The 23,890-nt window shown below is 43.0% G+C and overlaps 1 protein-coding gene across 1 annotated transcript in view; it reads left to right on the top strand.

The window, feature by feature from the left end:
- The window catches only part of Ext2 (exostosin glycosyltransferase 2), a 142,732-nt gene that overhangs the window by 54,768 nt on the left and 64,074 nt on the right, over positions 1-23,890 (top strand). The window contains exon 8 of the mRNA XM_075961491.1: positions 8,918-9,049. Within this exon, the coding sequence (XP_075817606.1) occupies positions 8,918-9,049 (132 nt within the window). The remainder of the gene's footprint in view (positions 1-8,917; positions 9,050-23,890) is intronic.

Below are 23,890 nucleotides of genomic sequence, written 5' to 3'. Positions count from 1 at the left end.
CCTTGCTCCCAGTCTGATAACCAGTGACAATGTCAGCATGTGTATTTGTCTTCCCAGGTCTCGAATGAGTAGAATCCTAGAGTCTGGCACAACATGATTCCAGCCATGTGGAATCTCTGGAAAGTGTCAAGCCTTGGAGACCACAGATGTGTTGCTTTGCTTCTGTTTCTGTTTGTTTCTGTTTTTTTCTTCTCTTCTTCTTTTTGGAGTTTTATTTTAATTTTTTTATCATTTTATTATGTGTATGTATATGTGTCTGTGTATGCCATATATGTGTGTTTGCAGGTACCCAAGGAGGTGAGAGGAGGGCATTATTGGGTTCCCTGGATCTAGTGTTACAAGCATTTGTGAGCTGACCAATGTGGATGCTGGGAACTGAACTCTGTGGTCCTCTGCAAGTGTCCCAAGTCCTCTTAACCACAGATCCCACCTTTTGGGGTTTTGCTGTAACTTTTTATACAGTTGTGTTCTTTTTTAGTACTTTAGATGTGATTTGGGTGTTCTTACAAGTTGGTTTGAACTTCAGAGTTAGAACAAATCCAAGTAAATTTGCAAATATCCCTGCAACATGGAGCATAGGTCCTTAAAGAATAGCGTATTTCATTTCCTCTCCCCTGCTGCCATTTCAAATTTATCTATTAAACCAGGCGGTGGTGGTGCACACCTTTAATCCCAGCACTCAGGAGGCAGAGGCAGGCGGATCTCTGTGAGTTCAAGGCCAGCCTGGTCTACAAGAGCTAGTTCCAGGACAGGCACCAAAAACTTCAGAGAAACCCTGTCTCGAAAATCAAAAGAAAAAAATTATCTATTAGCTTATATGTTATGATATCCATTATATATATAATGTTTGTATGTATGTATTATTATTATGTCATTAGATATGTTGCTAGGCTCCCTGCCTTTAACAAACTGTCAGGAGCAGACAGAAATGAATTAATATATGCTCACTTGTTTGTTTACTTCTACTCAGCTCAACTTCTTTACTCTTACATATTCAGAACCCACTGCTTAGGGAATGGTGCTGCCCACAGTGGGTTGGACCTCCCCACATCAGTTCACTAAATTAACACAATATCCTCACCCCAGAGGCATCCATCTTTGAGACTGTCTTCCCAGGCATTTCTAGAATGAAGACTAGCCATCATAAAACGTGACCTTTCTGAAACACATGTGAGCACTGTGCACTGAATGGGGCCTTTCCTTGGGAAAGAACTCCTAGAGACTAACCTGCTAGGTTCTTGTCAGCTCGTAATTTACCCACCTCTTTTTTTCTAATCTTGCTTCAGCTAAGCAGGTGGGGAAATGAGAAGCATTTCTGACACTTCTGGACCAGAGACACAGGCTCACAAAGCACTGAGATGTGGATGGAAGCTCAGAGAACACTTCCTCTGCCCCACATCTTACTACCACATCACCATGTCTGGACCACAACGAGGATGTAAAGCCTTCAAAATGAAAAAACAGGAAGTGACTGGAAAATGTTCAAGTCAAATTAGACATGGGAGGGATGGTGGGATTACTAGAGCTGGAGTTTAAGACCACATTAAACAGTATGGTAAAGTCTCTACTGGAAACAGTAGACAGCATATAAGAAATAGTGGAGGCCAGTTAGATGGCTCGGTTGGCAGTGCTCACATACAAGCTAAGGACCTGGTTTGATTCTCAGAACCAATCAAAAGCCCATGTCTGTCAGCAAGGCTTGCTGTTTTAGAATTCACTGGGTAGCCAGCCTGGCCTCCACAGCTAGCTCCAGGTTAGTGAGTCTCAAAACAAAATGTAAATGCAAGTAAACCTTTTCTCCCCCAACTTGCTTTTGTCAAGTTATTTTATCAAAACAACAGAAATGAAGCTAGGAGGCACTCCCTGCCCCTGCCCGAAGCCTCCAGGGGTTTTCTCTGACCTTCACTGTGAGAGTCTGGCTGAAATCTGAGGATAGTAATAAGTCTTAGGGGTGCGGAACTCCTAGCCGTGTTCCCACAGATCTGCTACTCACTCTCAGGTTTTCCCACTTGCCACTGTCCTGTAGAAGTGTCTCTTCAGTGAATTGGGATTCTCTTTCCACCTCTCGTTCTCCTCAGTGTGGGGATATAGTTGTCCTGGCACCTCACTTGCCTAATGGATAGAAATATATGTTGATTTTTTAAAAAAAGTTTGTTCAGCTGGGTGGTGGCGGTGCACCCCTTTAATCCAATCCCAGAACTTGGGAAGCAGAGACAGGTGGATCTCTGTAAGTTCTAGGCCAGCCTGGTCTAGAGAGTGAGTTCCAGGATAGCTAGGGCTACACAGAGAAACCCTGTCATGAAAAACAAAAATCAATAAATTAATAAAAATAATTTTAAAAAGATTTGAGTTACAACAGAATAGAGGTGTCTAAACTCCTTAAATGCTGGGCTGGGAGCTGCTAGTTCCCCAGGGAGGATTTGGGAAGAGAAGGACCACATTTAAGAGGAAGAGAGACCCCTGAAGAAAGTGTGTGCATGTTTGCATGCGTGCATGCATGCGTGTGACTTAGGGCCATATTTGGGCAAACTGGGTAAACAGATAGTGGGGAATTTGGATGCCAGGTAAATCTTAGGATATAGAGAGACTCGAATGGAGAGCAGAAGAAACGGAAATTTGGCTGAAGTGCCACTGAATACAGGTGTGGGAGGATCCTTAAGGATCTTGTGGTTCTAGTTCAGTTGAAAGACACCGCTCTGAGACCCAGGGACGTTAACCAGCTCAGGAAAGACGCCACACTGAGACCCAGGGACGTTAACCAGCTCAGGAAAGACGCCACACTTAGACCCAGGGAAGTTAACCAGCTCATCAGCATTCTGGGAAGTATTTAATGGCAGAACTCAAGTTAGATCTAGTCCAGTCTCTCAACCATTTCTACTGCTGTGGATAAATTGATGATGCAATGGGAATTAAGCTGTGGTTGCCCTCCTTATTAATTACGTATTTCCTGGGACTCACTGTGTTTGTGCAGAGTTCCCCCTTGCTAATCATGTGTTTCCTGGGACTCACTGTGTTTGACACTCTGGGCTCACTTAGTTACCTTTGAACACAGGGGTCTTTTTGTACTCAGTTTGAACCTGTAGCTTTGCCAATGGTGCTGTCCTGGGTAGGTGTTTAAGAAACATGTTGTTTCCTTAGTGACCTTCAGAGATGTCTGTCCTGGCAAAAGCCTTAGTAGGTTAAGCCAACCTAAATTATGGGAAACCTGGCTGCAGTTCTGTTTGCCTTCCCAGAAGGCTTGTTGACTGGACAGTGATGAACAGTACGTGGGTTGGTGACCAGAAACAGTGACTGCTGCCCTTCCGAGGACTGCCTAAAGGTCAAATAAAAACACACACTACTTAATAGATTCCAAACCCCTTATTTTTCTATATTTAAACAGTACTGTCACTGGGGCTGGAGAAATGGCTTAATATTTAAGAACACATACTGCCTGTCCCTGCAGAAGGCCCAGATCTGGTTCCCATCAGCCATGGCAGGGTGGTCGCAGTTGCCTGTAACTCCAGCTTTAGGGAGATCTGATGCCCTCTTCTTGTCTGCACTCACATACATGTACCCCTCTATCCAATACATTGTTAAAAATAACTTCCCTGACATCAAGATTGGCTTATAGTTGTATAATTTTAACTCTGTGGCATATTTTAATTGAAAACCTTTTGCCATTAGAATTATATAAAATAAAAGTGCATATTGAAATCAATGGCCCCATGGATCACACATTGATCACACAGAAGTCTTGGGCAAAATACTGCCAAGCAAACTGAGCAGTACAGGGAAAGGGTTGGTAGATCATCACCAAGTGAAGCCAGGAATGTCAGATTAGTTAACGTTTGATGAGTTCAGTCAGTGTAAATTACTGAATTAACAAAATAGAGAAGATACTTATAGGATCACCCTTTAAAGTAGGAGGAAAATCATTTAGCAAAATTTAGTGATTCATATTGAGCAACATAGCTCAGTTGTTAAGAGCGCTGTGTGCTCTTGAGGGAGATGCATGATCAGTCACCAGCACACGCAGCAGCTTGCAACCTTCTGTGACTCTAGTTCCAGATCTCACATCCTCTTCTGATGTCCACAGACACCAGGCACACATGTGCTGCACAGACTTACCTGTAGGAAAAACACCCACACACATAACATAATTTTTAAAAAACCACAGTCCCTTTTGATAAAATCTCAGTAGAAGAGAGCACGTCCACAGTTTGCTGACAGGTGTTTGATAGCCCCTCTCTGGTAGAATCTCGGCAGAGATTTTCTCTCTCTCCACTTGTGCTCAGCAGTGCCTTCTGGTCCTAGACAGTGAGAAAGGGAAACAGTGACAGGAAAGCCGTTTGTACTCGGTCACACAGAAGAGTGGTTGGGCGCTGTACAGACACTGCTAGAAGCACAGTGAATTTAGCATGATCATAGCATGTGACGATATTTGTCTTTTAAGAAAAATAAAACTTTTACTTTGTTTTGTATTTTCTTGTTGACGGTGTCCTTCTGGAACCTGATAGAAATGCAGTAGAGTTCTTGATCATATTGGGCGTGGTTTTTAATTGTCCGCTCTCCATAATTATATATTGCTAGTTGGTTCTTTTGAATTTTTAAATATAAAATCTTCTTTTGTTTGACTGTTTTGGGGGGAGTGTTTGTTTGTTCAATTTGTTATGTTTTTCTTGAGATGGGTTCTCAGTATGTATCCGTGGTTGTCCTGGAACTTGTTAGGTAGATTAGGCTGGCCTCAACTCACAGAGATCCACCTGCCTCTGCCTCCTGAGTATTGATTGGGATTAAAGGCGTATGCCTCCATACCTGGCTGTGTATAAAATAGTATCATTTACAAATAATAATAATAATTATTATTATTATTGTATTGCAGCAAATGAAGCTCATGTTTTGGTCTTTGCATAAGAGACTATGAGAAAGGAATTTAATTGAATATAAAGAAACCTCACTAACCTTGGTAAAGAAATAGGGGTCTTCTTGACTCACATTGCCTCACAGTCTGTAGCAAAATCATCAGGAAAGCCACCTTCCCTTCCTATCCTTCTGTTCCTGTCACTTTAAGCCGTTGGCTTTTTCTGTTTAGTCACCATGCACCTGTGTCACCTCTAGCCAGGTGACCGGGCTCACAGGGGTGGGGGTGAGAGGCTGACTGCAGGATAAAGGACGTTGTCCTTTTGTGAGGGAGTGCACACATGAGGGGACATGAGCCAGTGATGTACCACATTGCCAGCCACTGCCGAGCTAGAAGAGCATAGCTGTAGCATCTGGAGAGCAGGTTCCTCACAGCAGACAGGAAGAAAGTAGGAGGGGACTGGGACTCAATATGACCTTCAAGGGCATGCTTCCACCCAGGTCCTCCCTCTTAAGTTTCTAGAAGCTTCCAAAATGGCACCCCCATCTGGGAACCAACAGTTTGACACATGAACTTGTGGGGGCACTTCCCATTTCAAACCCTAAAATATGTGTTAGGGAGAGCATTCTTGCTCGGCTTCCAGTGCTCTGGGAATGGCTTCTGTAAGCCTGGTCTCCCAGAGTCTCTTAAATGCACCGGATAGACACTGTAACCTTCACTTTACAGTTTTGGGGAAACATAGTTTTTGTTTGTTTGTTTGTTTGTTTTTGGTTTTTTTTTTTTTGGATTTTTCGAGACAGGGTTTCTCCGTAGCTTTTTTGGTTCCTGTCCTGGAACTAGCTCTTGTAGACCAGGCTGGCCTCGAACTCCCAGAGATCCGCCTGCCTCTGCCACCCGAGTGCTGGGATTAAAGGCGTGCGCCACCACCGCCCGGCGAAACATAGGTTTAATAGCTGCAAACCACACCCGATGCTTGCCACCGTCATTCCCACCCCCACCTCTGCACTCTGAAACACAGTTAATAAAAACCCAAGACGTACCAGGGTTCAACATGAAGACCAGAAAATAAGAGTGACCAGCCACTGGCTCTTACTTCTACCTTAGTACAAAAATGGTGATTCTGCCTCTAGGAAACCTCAGAATGAGACTGAGAATATCTGTCTCCTCCCGTTTTAGAATACTTCCTAGTTCTGGGTTTAAGGGCATGCACCACAACCTCCTGGTTTCTATGATAAGCTACTGTGGCTGCTGGGATTAAAGGTGTGTGTAATTGCTGCCTGGTCTGTTAGGCTGGCCAGTGTTGCTGTTTTATTTTTCTGATCCTCAGGCCAGGTTTATTTATTAAAATACACATGAAATGCCACTACAGTGCTCCACTGGGTCCTTATAAACATTAGTTCTTGTTGATCCCATTGGCATGACATTCCTGAAGAACAAAGACATTCATGTTATTTAATTGTTATATAAACAGAAATAGCAAGTTCAGTTTGCTTATGGTAGTATTTTTACATGTATGCCTGTTCACATGTATGTTAGCAAACGTGTTCATGGTTCTATGTGCACATGGGTGGAGGCCAGAAGCTGGCATCCAGTGTTTTCCTTAACCACTGAACACTTTATCTATTGAGGTGGAGTCTTCTGCTGTACCCAGAACTCCTGAGTCAGTCCATGCAGTCAGCACCTCACATAGGAGTCCCGTGTCCACCACCTAGGGCTTGGGACTACAGCTGCCACCAGTCTTACGATTGCACAGAGTGCTTTGCATACTAACTCATCATCTCCCCAGGCCCTGCTGGAGGGTTTATAGTCTTAAACTGGCCCCTGCCTCTCCCTCTCCGTTTCTTGTATGGCAGTGTTGGAAATTTTGCTGTTCTTTGGCTCAGTAGTATCTGGTTAAATGCCTAATCAAGGATCTATTCCTTTATGACTGTTTTTTCCCCTGTACAGCCACCAGTAGGGTTTGCATGACTGCCAAAGTCCCTCTCATTCAAATGTCTTGGATAGATAGGGAGGTGGCTCATACATTTTCTTGGAGACAAGGTAATGTAGTAAGTATTTGTGTTTGCTCTCAGGAAGAGAACAGAGGGGCTTTCGTACATGACTGAAACCCACTTGTCTCTGTGGCCAGGTAGCTGACAGGAGAGCCCTGGCAGACCTGTAACTTACCGTGCCTTCTGAGCTCTTACCTCCAAGGTCCTGCAGAAGCCATTAAGCTCGAGAAACTCACTTACTTCCAGTCTGAGACCCTTGAGCTGTGATGATTGGCAGAGTTTCCTTCCCCTCTAAGTGAATTGTTGTTTGTGGCGGGGGGAGGGGAGGGGGGTGATTGGAGACAGCTTGAGTTAGATGCTGGGTTCCACAGTTGGCCTTTGGCTAGTATTCAGGTGTACATATGCACACACAGAGAATGACAGAGGGTCACCTCCTCCTCTGGGCTTTGCCTGGCATGTGCACCCCTCCCCCACACCACACAGAGAATGACAGAGGGGACACCTCCTCCTCTGGGCTTTGCCTGGCATATGCACCCCTCCCCCACACCACACGCACATGCACACACACAAAATAGATGAACAAATATTTTTTAAAATGAAAAAAACAGAAAATGTATGATGGAGAGAAAGAAAGAAATGAAAATTTTCCTTCTGAAAAATCTTGAAATTGACCACTTTCTAGAAGGACAAGCTCCAAGAGCAAGCCTGGCTGACAGGTAGGGAAGGAAAAGGCCACACCTCTACAGTTTTCTCCCAGTAAAGCTAACAGTCTAGATGAGATGGGATCTTCCCTGAGAAAAGTACTTTTTTCAAGTTCACACATCCAGATTTGCATTCTTCTACGTCTGTAAAAGTAAACCAGTAACTTTAAGCCACACAGCTTGGCATCTGAGAATGCTGAGACAGGTGGTTGCAAATTTGGGCTACAGAGTAAGATACTGTTTCAAATAAAATAAAGCAATGGCAGTTATGGTGACGCATGCCTGTAGTCCTAGCATTTGGGAGGCTAACTCAGGACGGTGAGTTCTAGGGCAACTAGGGCATAGCAAGACGTTGTCTCAAATAAACAAACATAAGAATAAAGTCTTATCACACATACTCACAAGAAACCTACCCCAACTGTGTCTTTGGTGAATTCTTCTAAACTCTTAAGAAGGAAAAGTAATGTCAATTTTATATTAGATTCTTCAAGAAATAGAAAAAAAAAGAGAGCACTTTTGAGTTCATTTTGTGAGACTAGCCACACCCTGATTCCATAACACAAGTTAGGTGTTCGAGTGGCAGTAGAGCATATGTCGTGAGCATGAGAGAACTTGAAGTCACGGGTGCCTTTAAAGGAGTGAGGTGTCAGCTGGATGAGCATGGGGTGTCTGGGGTGCCACAATGTCCTGCCTTCCTAGGGCTGTCTTTAAGAGTTTGCATAGACATAAACTCTCATTTACCTGTGCACATAAGACTTCTGACATACTCTCTATATGTTATTTCTAATGTTCTTTGTCCATTGTCATCTGTGGGATGCATGTGTGCATTTACATTTGTGTATGTGTGTAAGTGCTCTAAAGAATCATTCTTCATTGCTTTCTACCTGATTTTTTGAAACAGGGTCTCTCAGTCAAACCCAGAGCTCACTGATAAGCCTAGTCTTGTTAGCCAGCTTGCTCTGGGGATCTCTTATCTCCACTTTCTGACCCTGGGATTATGTGTGTGCTTCCATGCTGACCCAGCATTTACATAGATTCTGGGGATCCAAACTCTGGGCTTCATGCTTACATGACAAATGCTCTAAACATGGGGCTATCTCCTCAGCTCTCTATTTATCTTTTTTAAAAAAGACTGTAAACCTGGCCTGCTATAACACATAGTACTTTCATCATCATAGACTCCTCTTCTAGTCCACTGACTCTGTACTTTCCTGACTATTACTCTATTCTGACTGCCTTCAATATGGACACACCTCTGACATATCTGCTATGGCATTAAGGGGCACCCTTAACTCCGAGAATGAAGAAATCTCCTAGCCCCAAGTTGGTTGTAACAGGGCACATCTCACCTGCTCACCTACAGCATATTATTTTCTTTACAGGCACGATGGTTCTGGGAAGCCTACTTCCAGTCCATTAAAGCCATTGCCCTGGCCACCCTGCAGATCATCAATGACAGGATCTATCCATACGCAGCCATCTCTTATGAAGAATGGAATGACCCTCCCTCTGTGGTAAGTGGGTCCCTGTGCCAGCCACGTGCGCCATCGAGACGGGAGAAAGGAAAGCTAGACTGCTAAGGAATTGGTGTTAACTGCCAGCTCTCTCAGATGGATGAGCTCTTTACACTTGCAGCGTGAGAAGGGCAACTTGGTTCACAAAGTCTGGCAAGAGTGAAAGGACAGAGGGGTAGCAGCTCTGTTTGTTCCCCACAGCCTGGGAAGAGTCTCTTTTCTTAAGGTCAAGGTGAGTGACACCTAGATCTTGTAAGCTAAAGACTTGTGATGGATCTGGCACTGAGTGCCTAGAACACTCGAGAAGGTTCCATCAACAGCTCAATGATGGGCTTGTTTGGACATCCTGCTCTGCTGGAAATGCATCAAGTGCTTGACATGTGTTACTTAAGCTGACATTCCCAAGGCCCTATGAGCAAAACAGTAGTGAGCAAAAGTGATGGAGTGGCCTTCAGCATCACTAGTTCCTTGCTTGGGAGTAGCTGAAGCCTTGAGCAAGAGGCAGTGTGTAGGTGTGTCATTATAGGGGCTGTGACAGTGGCTTATAGGAAGACATTTTTTCTCAGTGAAAATGCCAAGTGTTCTGGGCTGGCAGTTATGACTTCTAGCTGCTCTCAGACGCACCCGGTGGTGTGTTTCACAGACTTGAAGCTCACACAGAAGATAGTTCTCCACACTCTATCCATCCATTGATCACCTCCCATCACCTACGCTGGACTTTTCCAGCTAGAGCTGTATGCCACCACACAGTTGATCGCATCCTTGTCTGAGTTTCTTCCCCCTTTTGCCCATTATCCTGGGTGGTTGGTGCTCCATCAGGGACAGAAGGTCGACCCAGATTCACGTGAACACCGATGGTGTAAGTCCTGCAGTAGACCAGCTTCAGAGCATGGGGAAGTGTAACCACATATCTCTCCTCCTGCATTGTTCCCAAGTAGACTGCAAAATCATGCATAGAGCAAACACATGCTTCTATGAGGGGACATCCTTCACATAGTTCCTCTTTGAGCTTGTTGCCAGAATAATTATAAAATGTAATCACATAAAAAGGACCATACTACGTGTGCTTCTCTGCACTGTGCCCTTTTCACTTTAGCAAGAGAGAGTAAAATTCAGTTTCTACAAAAATAGGTCGGAGTTTTGTAAGATGACTGTATACTGTCCCATTGTTGGATAGAAGTTATGTTTTAGGCCTATTAATTATATTCCAAACAATGAAATAAAAACTACTTTCTTTCCTAACGTGGATAAGTGTATACTTTAAATAGATTTCTAAATAAATACATGAATGATATACAGGAATAATTCCAGCTTAGAAATTGCTTAACTTCCCTCCCACTATTTGAGACAAGGACCTATGTAACCCAAGCTAACCTTAACCTCCACCTCACAAGTGCTGGGATCACAGGTATGTGGTACCATACCTGCTTTGTGTTGTGCTGGGGTCAAACCCTGAGCTTTGAGCTACCTAGGCAAGCAAGGATCCAAACCAGCCTAAGAAGACATACATTTTTTTTAAGTGTGGGTGATACTAACAGATTGTTCTTTTAAAGATTATAGTTTCTGTGCTGACTCTGGCAGCACACGAACTGAAACTGGGATACTGCAGAGAAGGCTAGTATGGCCCTGGTAGGGATAACACACAACTTTATGAAGTATTCCATAGTTTTCATTATCTGTTATTAGAGTTGGCTTGCCCCAGCAGAGACTGTAGATCCAAATGAGAGCAATTTACCAGGACGACTCATGTGAAAAACCAACAAAGGAAAGGGACAGGGAGTAACAGTGGGAGTGCAGATGCACAAAACACAACATAGCAAACACAGGCACACGACAGAGAAGTCACTGTGGGACCCAGTCCCAATCCACTCACTCCCCATACTACATTCCAAAGGTAATCAGAGTGCTCAAAGCTCAGAAAAATGTCTTGAGTCTTACTTCTAAAAAGGATATATGGCATATTTAAGACTCAGATAAACACATGAATAGAGTAAGAAATATATTCAGGCTCTAGACAAGGAGTTAGCAGTGTGGATGAATTAGTAATTTGAAAGAGAAAATTTAAAACATGGAAGAAAACAGCAGAAGAAAAATGAGATGGGAAAAAGAAGCAAGTAGAAATCCAGAAATTCTAAGAAAAGAAAAATAAAAGCAAAACCAATGGAAAGCATCAGTAAATGAAGCACAATTAATAAAAACTCAGAGACAGATATTGGGGTTCAACCTGAAGGTCAGGAAAGCAAAACAGCCAGCCACTGGCTCTTACCTCTACCTCATCTGAAATGGAGATCCTGCCACCTAGAATCTCAGAATGAGACTATGTGCGAGAGCTGTCTCCTCCCATCTTTTAATCCTCTCTAGTTCTGGGATTAAGGGCGTGTACCACTACTGCCTGGTTTCTATGGTAAACTGGTGTGTCTACTGGAATTAAAGGTGTGTGTCTTTGCTGCCTGGTCTGTTAGGCTGGCCAGTGTGGCTGTTTTACTTTTCTGATCTTCAGGCAAGCTTTATTTATTAAAATACAAATGAAATGCCACTACTCCCCCCCCTTTTTAATCTAAAATAAAAAAGAAGGCTGTAACTAATATAAGAAAAACTATGTACAAGAAGTACAATAACTATATATAATATATATAGGCAATAAATACATCAACAATGTCTAATCCATTTGCATTTGGCAAATTTGGAGAAAATAATCCATGTCTATCCTATCTTGGTGAGTACAAAGTATTGTATCTAATTTACTTTGTATTATAACTTGGTTTTTGCATCAACTAAACAAGGAAAACTATAACTATCTAGTCTTAAACTCCCTCAGAGACCCAAGAAGGAAATAATACTAACTGAGTAAACAAGAAGTGCAAGTAAGCGACTTCCAAAAATGTGAGTAATGACAGAAACAACTGTCTGCCTGGACAGTCGCCTAAAGTTCCTCTGCAACAATGGGGCATTCATCTTCAGCCTACAGGCCTAGCATATCCAACAGACTTTTCTGTGAAGCAGGATATGCTAGGATATGCTTTTTATTTAGGCAGAAAAGGGGAGATGATGTGGGACTTCTCTCTGTATACTATGAATATAGTTTATCAATAAAGAACCTGCTTTGGTCTATGTCAGGGCAGAATAGAGTTGGTGGGAAAACTAAACTGAATGCAGGGAGAAAGAAGGTGGAGTCAGGCAGACATCATGTAGCTGCCATAGGAGAAAGATGCCAGAGCCTTACTGGTAAGCCACAGCCTCATGGCAATACATAGATTAATAGAAATGGATTAATAATATGTAAGAGCTAGCTAGGAATATACCTGAGTTGTTGACCAAACAGTGTTGTAATTAATATAGTTACAGCCGGGAAGTGAAAGCACAGTCTTAGTTTCCAATAGTCAGGAGGTTTTCAAGAGACTGCACCTATGAGCCCATGACATAGGAAGAACTAAGATAAAGTCTAAAGCATACACTGTTATTCAATGAAATCACAAAAGGCAGTTTCCAACACTGAGGAGAAGGAATGAACATCCACATACAGGCATCTAAAACTTGCAGTACACATGGTCAGAGAAGAACCTCTCCATGGCATGACACAGTAAGATCTCAAAAGGCAGAGCAAAGGAACAACTTTAGGAACTTTATAATCATTTGCTAAGGAAAATGCCAACTCATACAAAATAAAGGCATTTGAGCAACAGCAGCTCTTGGGCTCAGCTCAGATGGCCAAGTCAGACACACCTGAGCTCAGTCTCCAGTGAGGACCAGTTCCCAGAATTTGTCTCACACATGTGACATGTGCACATTCACTCCTACCTACTCACCACAAATAATGAATAAATAAATGAAAAGCTTTTTAATTTTTAAAGAATAATAGCAGATCTCTTATCATCAGTCCTAAAAGCCAGTGAAGATGGAATGTTGTATTTTAGTTTCTGACAGAAATACCTATCAACCAATGATTCTCAGCAGAATTATCCCTTAGAACTGGTGTAGATATAAGGATGTTTTTAGACAAGCACAGAATGAGACAGTTCGTGATGAAGAAGCCAGCACTGCAGCAGATACTGACAGGAGGACTATCCAGATCACACAAGAATCCATTTCATAAGAGGAACAGATGAACAAAAGAGAGCCAAGAAGTCCTTCATCAGGCCTAACACAGTGAACCTGTAAACCCCTTATACTGAAGTAAGAGGGGGAAATGGGCTGTCAGTAATCCAGCCAGTCAGAAAAACAACCAAGGAACAGGCCTCTCAATAACCTTGGATGTAATAATTGTTCCTACTCACCAACCTAAAGGTGCAATCTAGGCTACTAGATTAAAACCCAACACCCAACTATGTATTGTCTTCAAGATATACACCCTTTGGCACAGATATTAGAAAATGGAAAAATCAAAGAAGGGAAATCCACCCACCACGCCAATGGAAACCATGAAACAACTGGTATAGTGATTCTGATATCTGATAAAGTAGACTCCAAACCAAAACTATTCAAAAGAGATAAATCCATTACATATTTAAAAGGGGAACTGTTGAAGGAGCTGTGGGCTGCCGGTGGCTCCTGGCCACCTGGTTAGCTTATGCCCCGAAATAACAACACACAAACTGTATTCATATAAACACTGCCTGGCCCATTATATCTAGCCTCTTCTGGCTAACTCTCATATCTTGCTTTAACCCATATTTAATAATCTGTGTAGCACCACGAGATGGTGTCTTATCAGGAAGATTCTTGGGCTGGAGCTTCATCGCGTCTGCCCTGGAGAGTAGAGGCATGGTGTCTGCCTCACTTCCTCCCAGCATTCTGTTCTGTCTAATTTTCTGTCCTATCAAGGGCCAAGGCAGTTTCTTTATTAACCAATGAAAGTAATTCCTCCACCAGGGAACTATTTATAAAGATTATATAGGAATTGTAAATATTTGTACATTGAACATTGTAGGCTCCTAAATTTCATAAACACTAACTGGCATGAAAGGTAAGATAAGTCCTGATGTTGTACGGCTGGGGGACTTAGTGATCCATTCTTCTCTTTAGTCAGGGCTACCAAACTAAAAGGAGAGCAACAGCAGAGCCAACCCACACAATTGACCAACTGGATGTAAGAGACATCTACAGACCATTCCACCCAACAGACAACAGGATATACAGTCCCAGCAGCCCCTGAAACCTCCTCTACAGTCAGTCATATTAGCCACTGAGCAAGCCATAACACATGAAATAAAAACTGAAATAATTCTTTGTACCATCTTAGACCACAGAGTAAAAGTAGAAAGCAACAAGAGAAACCTCAGAGACTATACAGATACTTGCAGACTGAGCAGTATATACTCTTTAGTTAACAGTGAGTTACTGAAGAAGTTGGAGGGAATTTAGCATTCCTACACTATGATGAAAATTGTAGCACAGCCTATTGAACTTCTGAGATATAATATTTAGTGTTCAAATTTACAAAAAAGATATCAGTTGTCTAGTATGGCAGCTCAACAATTAAGATTACTTCCGGAAGATCCAGGTTCAATTCCCAGCACCTACAACCTACATGATGGCTCATGGCCTTATGTAAATCCAGTCTCAGGAGATCTGACACCCTCTTCTGGCCTCCATGGGCACCAGGCACACACCTGATATGCAGACATCCATGTGGGCAAAACACATACACATAAAGTTAAATAAAATTTTAAAAATTCAGAGCAGTATCAATAAGTTACTTAATGATATCACTAAAGTTCTAGAAACACAAGAAACCAAACCTAAATGCACTGTGGCCAGATATCATAAAGATCAGGACAGAAGTTAACGAATTAGAAACTCAAGGAACAACTCATAGACTTAAAAAGCTGGCTCTTTGAAAAGGTGAACAAGATTGACAAAGCCTTGACCAAACTAACCAGAAGGAGAAACACCGCATTGATAATATTAGAGATGGAAGGGCAATTGTTACAATAGGATCTGATCAAATCTGGAGAATCATTAGGGAATATTGTGGAACTTACTTTTCAAAAAGCTGAAAAATCTAGAATAGTTGATAGATTCCTAAATATATACCACCTACCAAAATTAAATATTATAAGAATATAAAGATAACTTAGACCCATAACAAGGAACACAATTGAAGCAGTAATGAAAAGTCTTTGTTACAAGGAAAAGGCCAGGACTGGGCAGTTTCACTGCTGAATTGTACCAAATCTTTAAGGAAAGACTCACACAGTCCTCAAACTGCCACAAAATCAGAAGGAAAGGAACACTGCCAAACTCATTCTGCGAAGCCAGTGTTATCCTGATGCTAAACCAGATGAGAACACAACAACAAACTATAGGCCAACTTTCACAATGAGCAAGGATGCAAAAATTTTCAACAAAATACTTAACAAAATTCAAAAGGACATTAAGATCATACATCACAATGAAGTTGGTTTCATTCTAGGAATGCAAAGTTAGTCTAACATTTACATGTTAGATTTATAAATGTTACACATCAGATAAATAGACTTCAGGGTAGAAATCACATGATCTTCTCAATGAGTACAGAAAAGCTGTTTGACAGAGTTCAAAATGGCTTCATGACAAAAGTCCTGAAGGAACTAGGACTAGAAAGAACTTTCACTATAGCAACGGCTTTTAAGGCAAACATATAACCAATGTTATGCTAAATGGGGAACTACTGGGAATGTTTCCTCAGACTCTGGAATGGGACAGGAGTGCTCACTCTTCACTCACATTCAGTGCAGCTGAAACAGTAATACAAGAAAAGGAAATGAAGTGGATACGCCTTTAATCCCAGTACTCGGGAGGCAGAGGCAGGTGGAGCTCTGTGAGTCTGAGGCCAGCCTGGTCTATGGAGCCAAGTTCCAAGAAGGCCCTAAAGCTACAGAGAAACCCTGTCTCAAAAAAAGAAAAAAAAAAATCAACAACAGCATCAAAAAAAAAAGAAACAAAGAAATCAACCTATTCCCATTTGCAAATGCTGTGAATTTACTTAATTAAGACTGTGAACATACCAGAAAGCTCTTAGGTCAGATAAATATTTTCATCAAAGTGGCAGGGCTCAAAATCAGCATACAAAACTGAAAAGCTTTTCTGTTGCAATAACTTCCCAAAGAGGAAATCGGGACAAACATTCCTTTCACAGTGGCTTCAGTCAGTAAGCAAGTGAACAAATAAACCTAGAGAGTTCCCTAGCCAAGGAAGAGACCTCTGTAGTGCAAACCTAGGGGGGTTCCCTAACCAGGAGGAGAAGACCTCTGTAATGCAAACCTAGAGGGTTCCCTAGCCAAAGAGGCGATGACCTCTGTGGTGCAAACCTAGGGGGGTTCCCTAACCAGGAGGAGAAGACCTCTGTAGTGCAAACTTGAGGGCACTGAGGAGGACGCTAGACATTGGAGACACGTTCAATGCTCTTGGATTGAAAGAATTAACATTGTGATCTATACAGTCCCATTAAAAATTCCAATGATATTCTTCACACAACTAGAAAAAATCGTAAAATTCACATGGAAGTCCAAAAGACCACAGATAGCCAAAGAAACCTTAAGGAAGAAAGATGGCAGACAGTACTTGATTTCAGATTATACCAACAAACCATATGAAAACGTCAATGTGGTACTGGCCCAGAAACAGGCGTGTATACTAATGGAATAGAATAGATGACCAGAAATAAATGCATAGTCACCTATGATAGACAAAGGTGTCAGAAACACACCACATAAAAGATAGCCTCTTTAGCAAATGGTGCTGGAGGTATGGGAGACGTGGGAGCAGGTGGTTTAGGAGCCTCAAAGGCACTGTAGGAGGAGGGCGGAGATTGTGAGAGGGAGGAGGTAAAGCCTGAGGAGGGCAGGGTCACAGAATATCCACAATTATCCAGGTGTTCTCTGTAGAGGATAAGAAATCACTGTAGCCTTAATGGCGTAAGTACACTTGAGATCAACCTATGTGTGACACCAGTGTAGAGGATTGATATGCATAGCAATGGGACAACTGGAGACAGCCTGAGAACGCGGGAGAGAATTAGTTGAGCCATGTCTGGGGAGACTGATTGCTCTCACTAGTGAGCCAGAGCCGTAGTGTACCCCTTGTCCTAAGGCTTTCTCAGTCTGGCTCCAGTCTGCTTCCTTCCAGTGCGCCCATCTGATGCTCCTCCCTAGCCCTAATATGCCTTTCTCTGCCATCAGTCCTCTTCCTCCAGGAGGCCTTCCAAAGCCCCTCCCCCAGGAGGCAGCCTTTTCCTCTTCACAAACTCTTAAGGGTGTGGAATCTGGTTTCTCTGTCACTTTGCACACATGGAGGTATAATTTTTTAGGAGGTTTTAAGCAGCTGCAGTATGCAGCTAGTATGATAGCCATTATTTTATCATCCCCTACATACCACCTGCTTAAAATGCACGGGAGTGATACATGTCCTCTGTGAAGTAGTCTCATCGTGCGTGGTGGCCTGTGGTCTGTGCTAGTCACATAATTGTCGGGTTGTGTAAACAAGGGAGGACCTGGGCTTCACTGCCTGTAAAGTCCTTTGGGAGCCACTGAGCCTCCTCTGTGTGGGACATAACTCCTGCCCTAGCATATGGTCTAGGTTTGAACTGAAGAGTCTCACGTGTGTTCTCCTGCACACAAGTGCTACCAGCATGCTCAGGCAGACAGTCTGGTAATCATAGGACTTCACCCTGAGTGTTTATCTAAAGCTCTAAGAGTAAACAACTGGAGTTTCAATTCTCTTTTGCAAGTATTGATTAAGGGAAACGTGGAATTGTGTAGTTTTGAAATGGATATGCTTGGAGTTTCAAACAGAGTGGTCAAAGTGAGGAACTCAAAGCCTGATAGAGAACAGAAGTATAAAAGGCATAAATCTAGGCATGTGTCCAGAAATGTATTTGATATTTTTCATTCGGTTCTTTCTTAAATACATGTTCAGGGCACTTCGGTATTTATCACATCTCTAGTCAGTCAGGTGACGAGGGTCCTGATTTACAACCCAGGGCTGCTTGCTTCTGCGTCTTCAGTGGGAGCAACAGGCGGGAGGCTGGATAGCAGTGATTCATGTCTAGCTGGCTTCTCCTTCCCCTCAGGAATATTTAACTGACTCTAGATGAGATTACTCTGAGCCCGGTCTGCAGGGGAGTCTGGCCTGTAGATTCCAGCAAATTTACAACATCAGACACCCGAGGTGGGAGGAGGTGTGGATGGTGGTCAGTAAATCAAGGATGTTCTGAACTGCTTAAAGGTGTGCTTCTGGCCTCCCGCCTGCTCTGTGCATGCTCAGACAGGGGAATGAGAGGTGAAAGCCATATTTTGGGTAGATACAGCTGTCTTCATTTAATATAGAAGTGGCTATGGCTGTGGGTGACAGACAGTGAGGTGGCCCCGTGGAGCATTCATCACCACATGCCTTACTGGTCAATCAATAGGGTGAGGCCAGTTACATGGTGTTTCACTCTCAGAACCTAGGAGCGTTTGCCACAGGGAGCCTTGAGCACTAATTGGAAGTAGCAGGTCTGCCTGGATTAGAGAGACTGTGCTTGGGGAAGGATTTATCTCTAAGTTCAAGCTGGTTAAGAAGCAAATAGGGATGGAGAGAGAGTTCAGACAGTAAAGTGAGGCTCTAAGAACCCCAGCACCTGTGAAAGTGCCAGGCGTGGTGGTCCACACCTGTAATCCCAGAGCTGGGGATGGGTCCTTGTTGGAGGAGGCTGCTCATTCGTTCCCAACTGCCCAGACCCCAAATAATCACACAGAAACTGTATTAATTAAAACACTGCTTGGCCAATCACTTAAGCATATTGCTAGCTATCCCTTATATCTTAAATTAACCCGTCTCTATTAATCTGTTAATCACAACAAGGTTGTGTCCTACTGGCAAGGTTCCAACAGGCTCCCGCAGCTACATGGTGTCTCTCTGACTCTGCCTACTCTCTCTCAACATCTCCATTCAAATTTCCTGCTTGGCTTTACTCTGTTAAGCCATTGGCTGAAAGCAGCTTCTTTATTAACCAATGGCAATAAAACACATTCACAGCATACTGAGGGAAAATCCCACATCAGATCCCTGGACTCTCCACACATGTATGTACATGTGTTCTCCACCACACATGAACACACACACACACACACACACCATACATGAACAAAAGAGTACATGTTTTTATCCTCAATTTTCTTAGCTTGTCCCAGGGTTTCCTGTATCTTTTACCTTTTCTGTTTGTCTGCCCATTGATCTGTCTCTCTCTTTGCACCTGCCCATCAAATGTTGTCATCTCCCTCCATCCCTGTCTTCTGCCTGCCTGCCCGCCCCTGCAGCCTACCATTTCTGGGCTGGCCAAGACAGCCAGGCTTTTCCCCAGACACCATCCTGGAGCTCTGAGCTCAGATATGCGAGATGCAGAAGGACGGAGACAGAGTATTGTGTTGCATCTGGATCTCTAGCATGTGCTACCAAAGCTGAATTATGACATTCTTTTAAAACATCAAAGGCAATATCCTCTTACAGTTGTGTATTTTCTCATTATTTGTTTATAATGTGATTTTTATTCCATTATGATTTCATTTACTCCTTCGTTAGACACATTTTTTTCAAGATGTAATCAGCAGCAACACCAGAAAAAAATTCCTTATCTCTCCTGTTTCTTTTCATATTTATTATACAGGTATTCTGTTTAGTTTTATATTAACTTGATACAAGCTAGAACCATTTTAGAAAAGAAAGTGCCCCGCCTTGGCCTGTAGACAAACCTGTGTTGCATTTTCCTGACTGATGATTGATATAGGAGAGTCCAGCTCACTGTGGGCGGTCACCCCTCACCCCTCGACTGGTGGTCCTGGGTGCTAGCTGAGCAAACCATGAGGAGCAAACCAGTAAGCTTGCTCATGATGTTTTATCACAGCAATAGACACTCTAAGGTATCAGACCTGGAACAAGGAAGAAAGAGAGAAGTTCTCATCATGGCTATTGATAAAAATTAATGAGGAATTTGGGGAGGCTGCTTAAAGTGTGTAATTGTCTAAGAGTAAGATGAAAAACCAAAAACTTGTTCCAGTGAAGTCCAGCCAGAGGGATGCCTTACCTGCCATTGACCAGTTACATAAGGGTTTTATATTTATGTGGACTTTCGGAATTGGAAATTGCAAAGGACTGTCTACACTCTGAGATGTTCGATGAGACCTCCTGGTTGTTGGTGCAAATTGTGGGTTCAGTTGGGCAAATCTAGGATACTTGAATACAGACCCCTGCCTGTCCACCCCATGATCCAGGTTAAGGTCAGGGTGGGTGCGTAGAACTCGCACTCACAGATTCTTGGGCCTTGGGTGTGTTGTTTGCTGCGGCTCACCTGAGGACCAACTTTGATGTGAGTTTGACTTCCTCTCCACACCCTAGCTTGCTGACTGGGGAAAGCTCTCTTGCCTCAACTTTTCCTTCCTTTTGACCTGCAGGATTTAGATTAGGAGCATCCAGAGGCTTTTGGGCTCTGTCTGTCTGCAGCACCTGTGCTGAAGGCTGCTTACCACTCAGCTGTCCAGATGGCTCTTCTCACAGTGACAGTGCTTGTCCGCAGCCCAGGAAGGCTGGTCAGACTCCCGAAGCAGAACTCTCAAGTGGGAAAGACTCCAGTTTAGCGAACTGTCTGGCTCAACTCAGCACCCGCCCTTTAGCATCCTGGTTGTGGAATGTTCCTCTGGAATTTGAGGGCCTTTTTCCCAAGGGGGCCTTCTTGGCTGATTCTCAGACCCTTTCCTCCTACTGCCTAGAGAAGATAAAATTATGTATGTAATTCAGAAATTTAGTTTTAATTTTAAGTAAAATTTTTGAATTATATTGCTTTTGGAGGTATATCATGAATTGGCTAACATTTGAACACTTGGTCTAGTATACTACCTTGAATCCTAGACTTTTTTGTGAAGAGCTGCAGGGAAATGCTGCAGTCTCAAGGTTAGCAGTCAGGTAATAAAGAAAGCTGAGCTTCAGTCTATAGGTGGGAAGATGCAAGACCTAAGGAGCTTGACTGATTCAGGTCAGACAGAGGTAGGAAGGACCAGGCACCAAGCAAGATTTGAGTGGGGAGAATATATAAGGGATATGAAAGAGCAAACTTGGGGTGTGTCTGAGATCACAACCGTGTCAGTCAGATCTTTTGCAGCAGAAGGCTTTCCCACTGTGTAACAGACACCTGCATGGCAGCCCCGAGGAGACAGTGCATGAATCTCCACCCCCCCACCCCCTGTTACTGTGGATGTGGCCCTGCCCTCTGCATCCTTTCTTGAGGTTCACTCTGAGGGCCCAGCTTCATGAACCACACCTGGCTCCCCTTACATTGCACAGCATGCAGGAAGAGTGAGTAGAATAAGCTTGGAGAGTGGGAAGCTTGCCCCGACAGCGGATGAACTGAGAGCATGCTGGCGGCACCAGTGATCGGGTATTAATTAGCACAGCTCTGGCTGTCCTGGAACTAGTGCTGTAGGCCAGGCTGGCCTTGAACTCACAGAGATCCGCCTGCCTCTGCCTCTGAGTGCTGTAATTAAAGGTGTGCACCACCACTGCCAGGCCCCAGGATATAGTTTTAAGAGTCTCCACAGTAATAGTTGAATAAAATTTTCTCATAACTAGGTCATAATAGTTGTAAATTAGAAAAAAAAAGGCTACATTGCCTTGATTGGAGTATCCTCTCTCTCTGCAGTATTTCTTCATTTTATTGTTTAAAAATAGTATTGTTTCACACATGCATAAAAAACTGGAGCCTGTTCCTGGGGGCAGCCTCTTTCAATTTCTCTGGTTGTCTTCCTGATTCCTTACAAAATGCTTGTAATGGAATTTTTATTTTCTTACTAAGAAACGTCTTTTTCACATTGTCTAAATTAACGCTTTTTCTCCCATCCTCTCCATTTTCCCCTGTGTGTTTTGTGCTGTGCATCTGACCAGCGGCCACACGCCATTGCTTTTCCTTAAAACAGTGTTTACCTTACACATAGTCGGGGCTGAGCCAAGTCATGACTAGTACTTGATTCTCTATTTTCCAGGGAGATAATAGCTGCTTTTTCTTTGTACTTTGCTTGGTTCTACTGCAATGGTTTTCACTAACCACTCTCTGGTTAAGACAGTAAAATCGTCAGTGTGGGTAAACTCCAGACTCCTTTCTTTGATTTTGGACTCCTGTTTCATGAGCTGTCTAGGTGGGTCCTCTTTGGCTCTCTGTATGGCTGTTACCCTGATCCTCTGACATTCTGGAATTCTCTTTCCTTTTTGCATTATGTGGTTTCCTGTTCCAGGGCCTGGCATCTTTTTTCGAGCTTCCTAAGGCAGCACTGGGGGGCAGGGTGCAGGAGATAATGCTGTTGCCTTGAGTGTTTGGAAATGTGTTTATTTTTGGTGTGTTGTGTGGTTTGACTCAGAATTATGGTAGAAAACATAGTTTTGCTTTCTATTTTGTTATGCTTTTGTTTGTTTCTAGACAGGTTTTCTCTGTGTAGCCCTGGCTATCCTGGAACTCATTTTGTAGATCAGGCTGGCTTTTAACTCAGAGATCTGCCTGTCTCTGCCTTCCGAGTGCTTGGATTAAAGGCATGTGCCATCATCAACTTGTAATGTTAACTTTTCCCCCAATTCTTGGCAACTTCTGTGTTCTAAACTTTTAGAATAATGTCCCCTTGCATGAGTGTCTTTTCCTTGCAGTGCTGATTCAAGCTCTTTCAAGCCGGAAGTCCATGCCTTTCAGCATAGAGGCACTGCCTCGTTTCTTCCTGCCTTTGGTTATTGTCTTCTGTCCTTTCCTCTCTCTTTCTGCAGCGTCTATCACATGGATGGTGAATGTGTAGATTAGTCCTGCTTCTTTTCTTGCCGGACCAGTCTTTCTGTTCTCATTTCTCTGACATTTCCTTCCTTTATCTTTTAATTTCTCTTTTGATTAAAAAAAACACACAAAACTATGTCAGTTCTTCTTATTTTAATGGTACATAATTTTCCACCTCTGAAGATATTGTTTGTGATTTTATTTACTTACATTGTTTCCTTTATTTTTTTTCTAATTTTTTATTTGCTCTTTTGTAGTGAAAGATTTCTTTGTCTACCTGGCCAGTTGTGCATTAGCTCTGGTGAGAGAGTCACGGAAAGCTGATGGAAGAGCTGGGCTTGGATGAGTGTGGCAGTGATGGGCTGCACTCACGTCAGGCGTTTGCACAAACGTTGATGTTAATAGTTTTTTCTCTTGGTTTATTGCTCTGGAGAGTCATCTTTGTACCCAGGGTGAAGGTCGGAGAAGGGATGGGCAAGTGTGGGCTCCAGGCATTTGGGGACTGAGTAATGAAGGAGACAGACCTCACTCTTCATCTTATAGATTGTACCTTACCCTGTCTCCTGGTCTTAACAATTGTGAGCCTGGAATCTCTCGGCTTCATTTGTCCCACAGAATAATCTTTCCTTCTGCAAAACTTGAGAATGGGTTTGGCCTTTCTGTACTTTAGATTTAAGGGATCTTTGACCAACTGTCCTTATTGACTATCTCCACTTAGCTTCATGTCTGTCTTCTTGTCATCATCACTGTTAGAAAGCATAGAATTGACTGATTGACTGATGATTGATTGCTATATCATCTATTATTAATCTGACACTTGCTTGTTGTTTTGGGGGTTTTGAGACTTACTATTGCTTAGGTTGATCTAGAATTCTTGAACATAAATGTTCCTTCTGTCTCTGACCTATGAGCCCTGGGACTGTAGGTGTATGCCCTCACACTTGGCTAAATATCTCCTTCCTTCCTTCCTTCCTTCCTTCCTTCCTTCCTTCCTTCCTTCCTTCCTTCCTTCCTTCCTTCCTTCCTTCCTTTCTTTGTTTTTCTGAGGCTATGGGTTTCTAGGCAAATGCTATGCCCCTGAT

This window comes from Microtus pennsylvanicus, chromosome 2 (assembly GCF_037038515.1).
Source record: "Microtus pennsylvanicus isolate mMicPen1 chromosome 2, mMicPen1.hap1, whole genome shotgun sequence".
NCBI classification, from domain to species: Eukaryota; Metazoa; Chordata; class Mammalia; order Rodentia; family Cricetidae; genus Microtus; species Microtus pennsylvanicus.
This window is presented reverse-complemented; position numbering and strand designations above follow the sequence as displayed.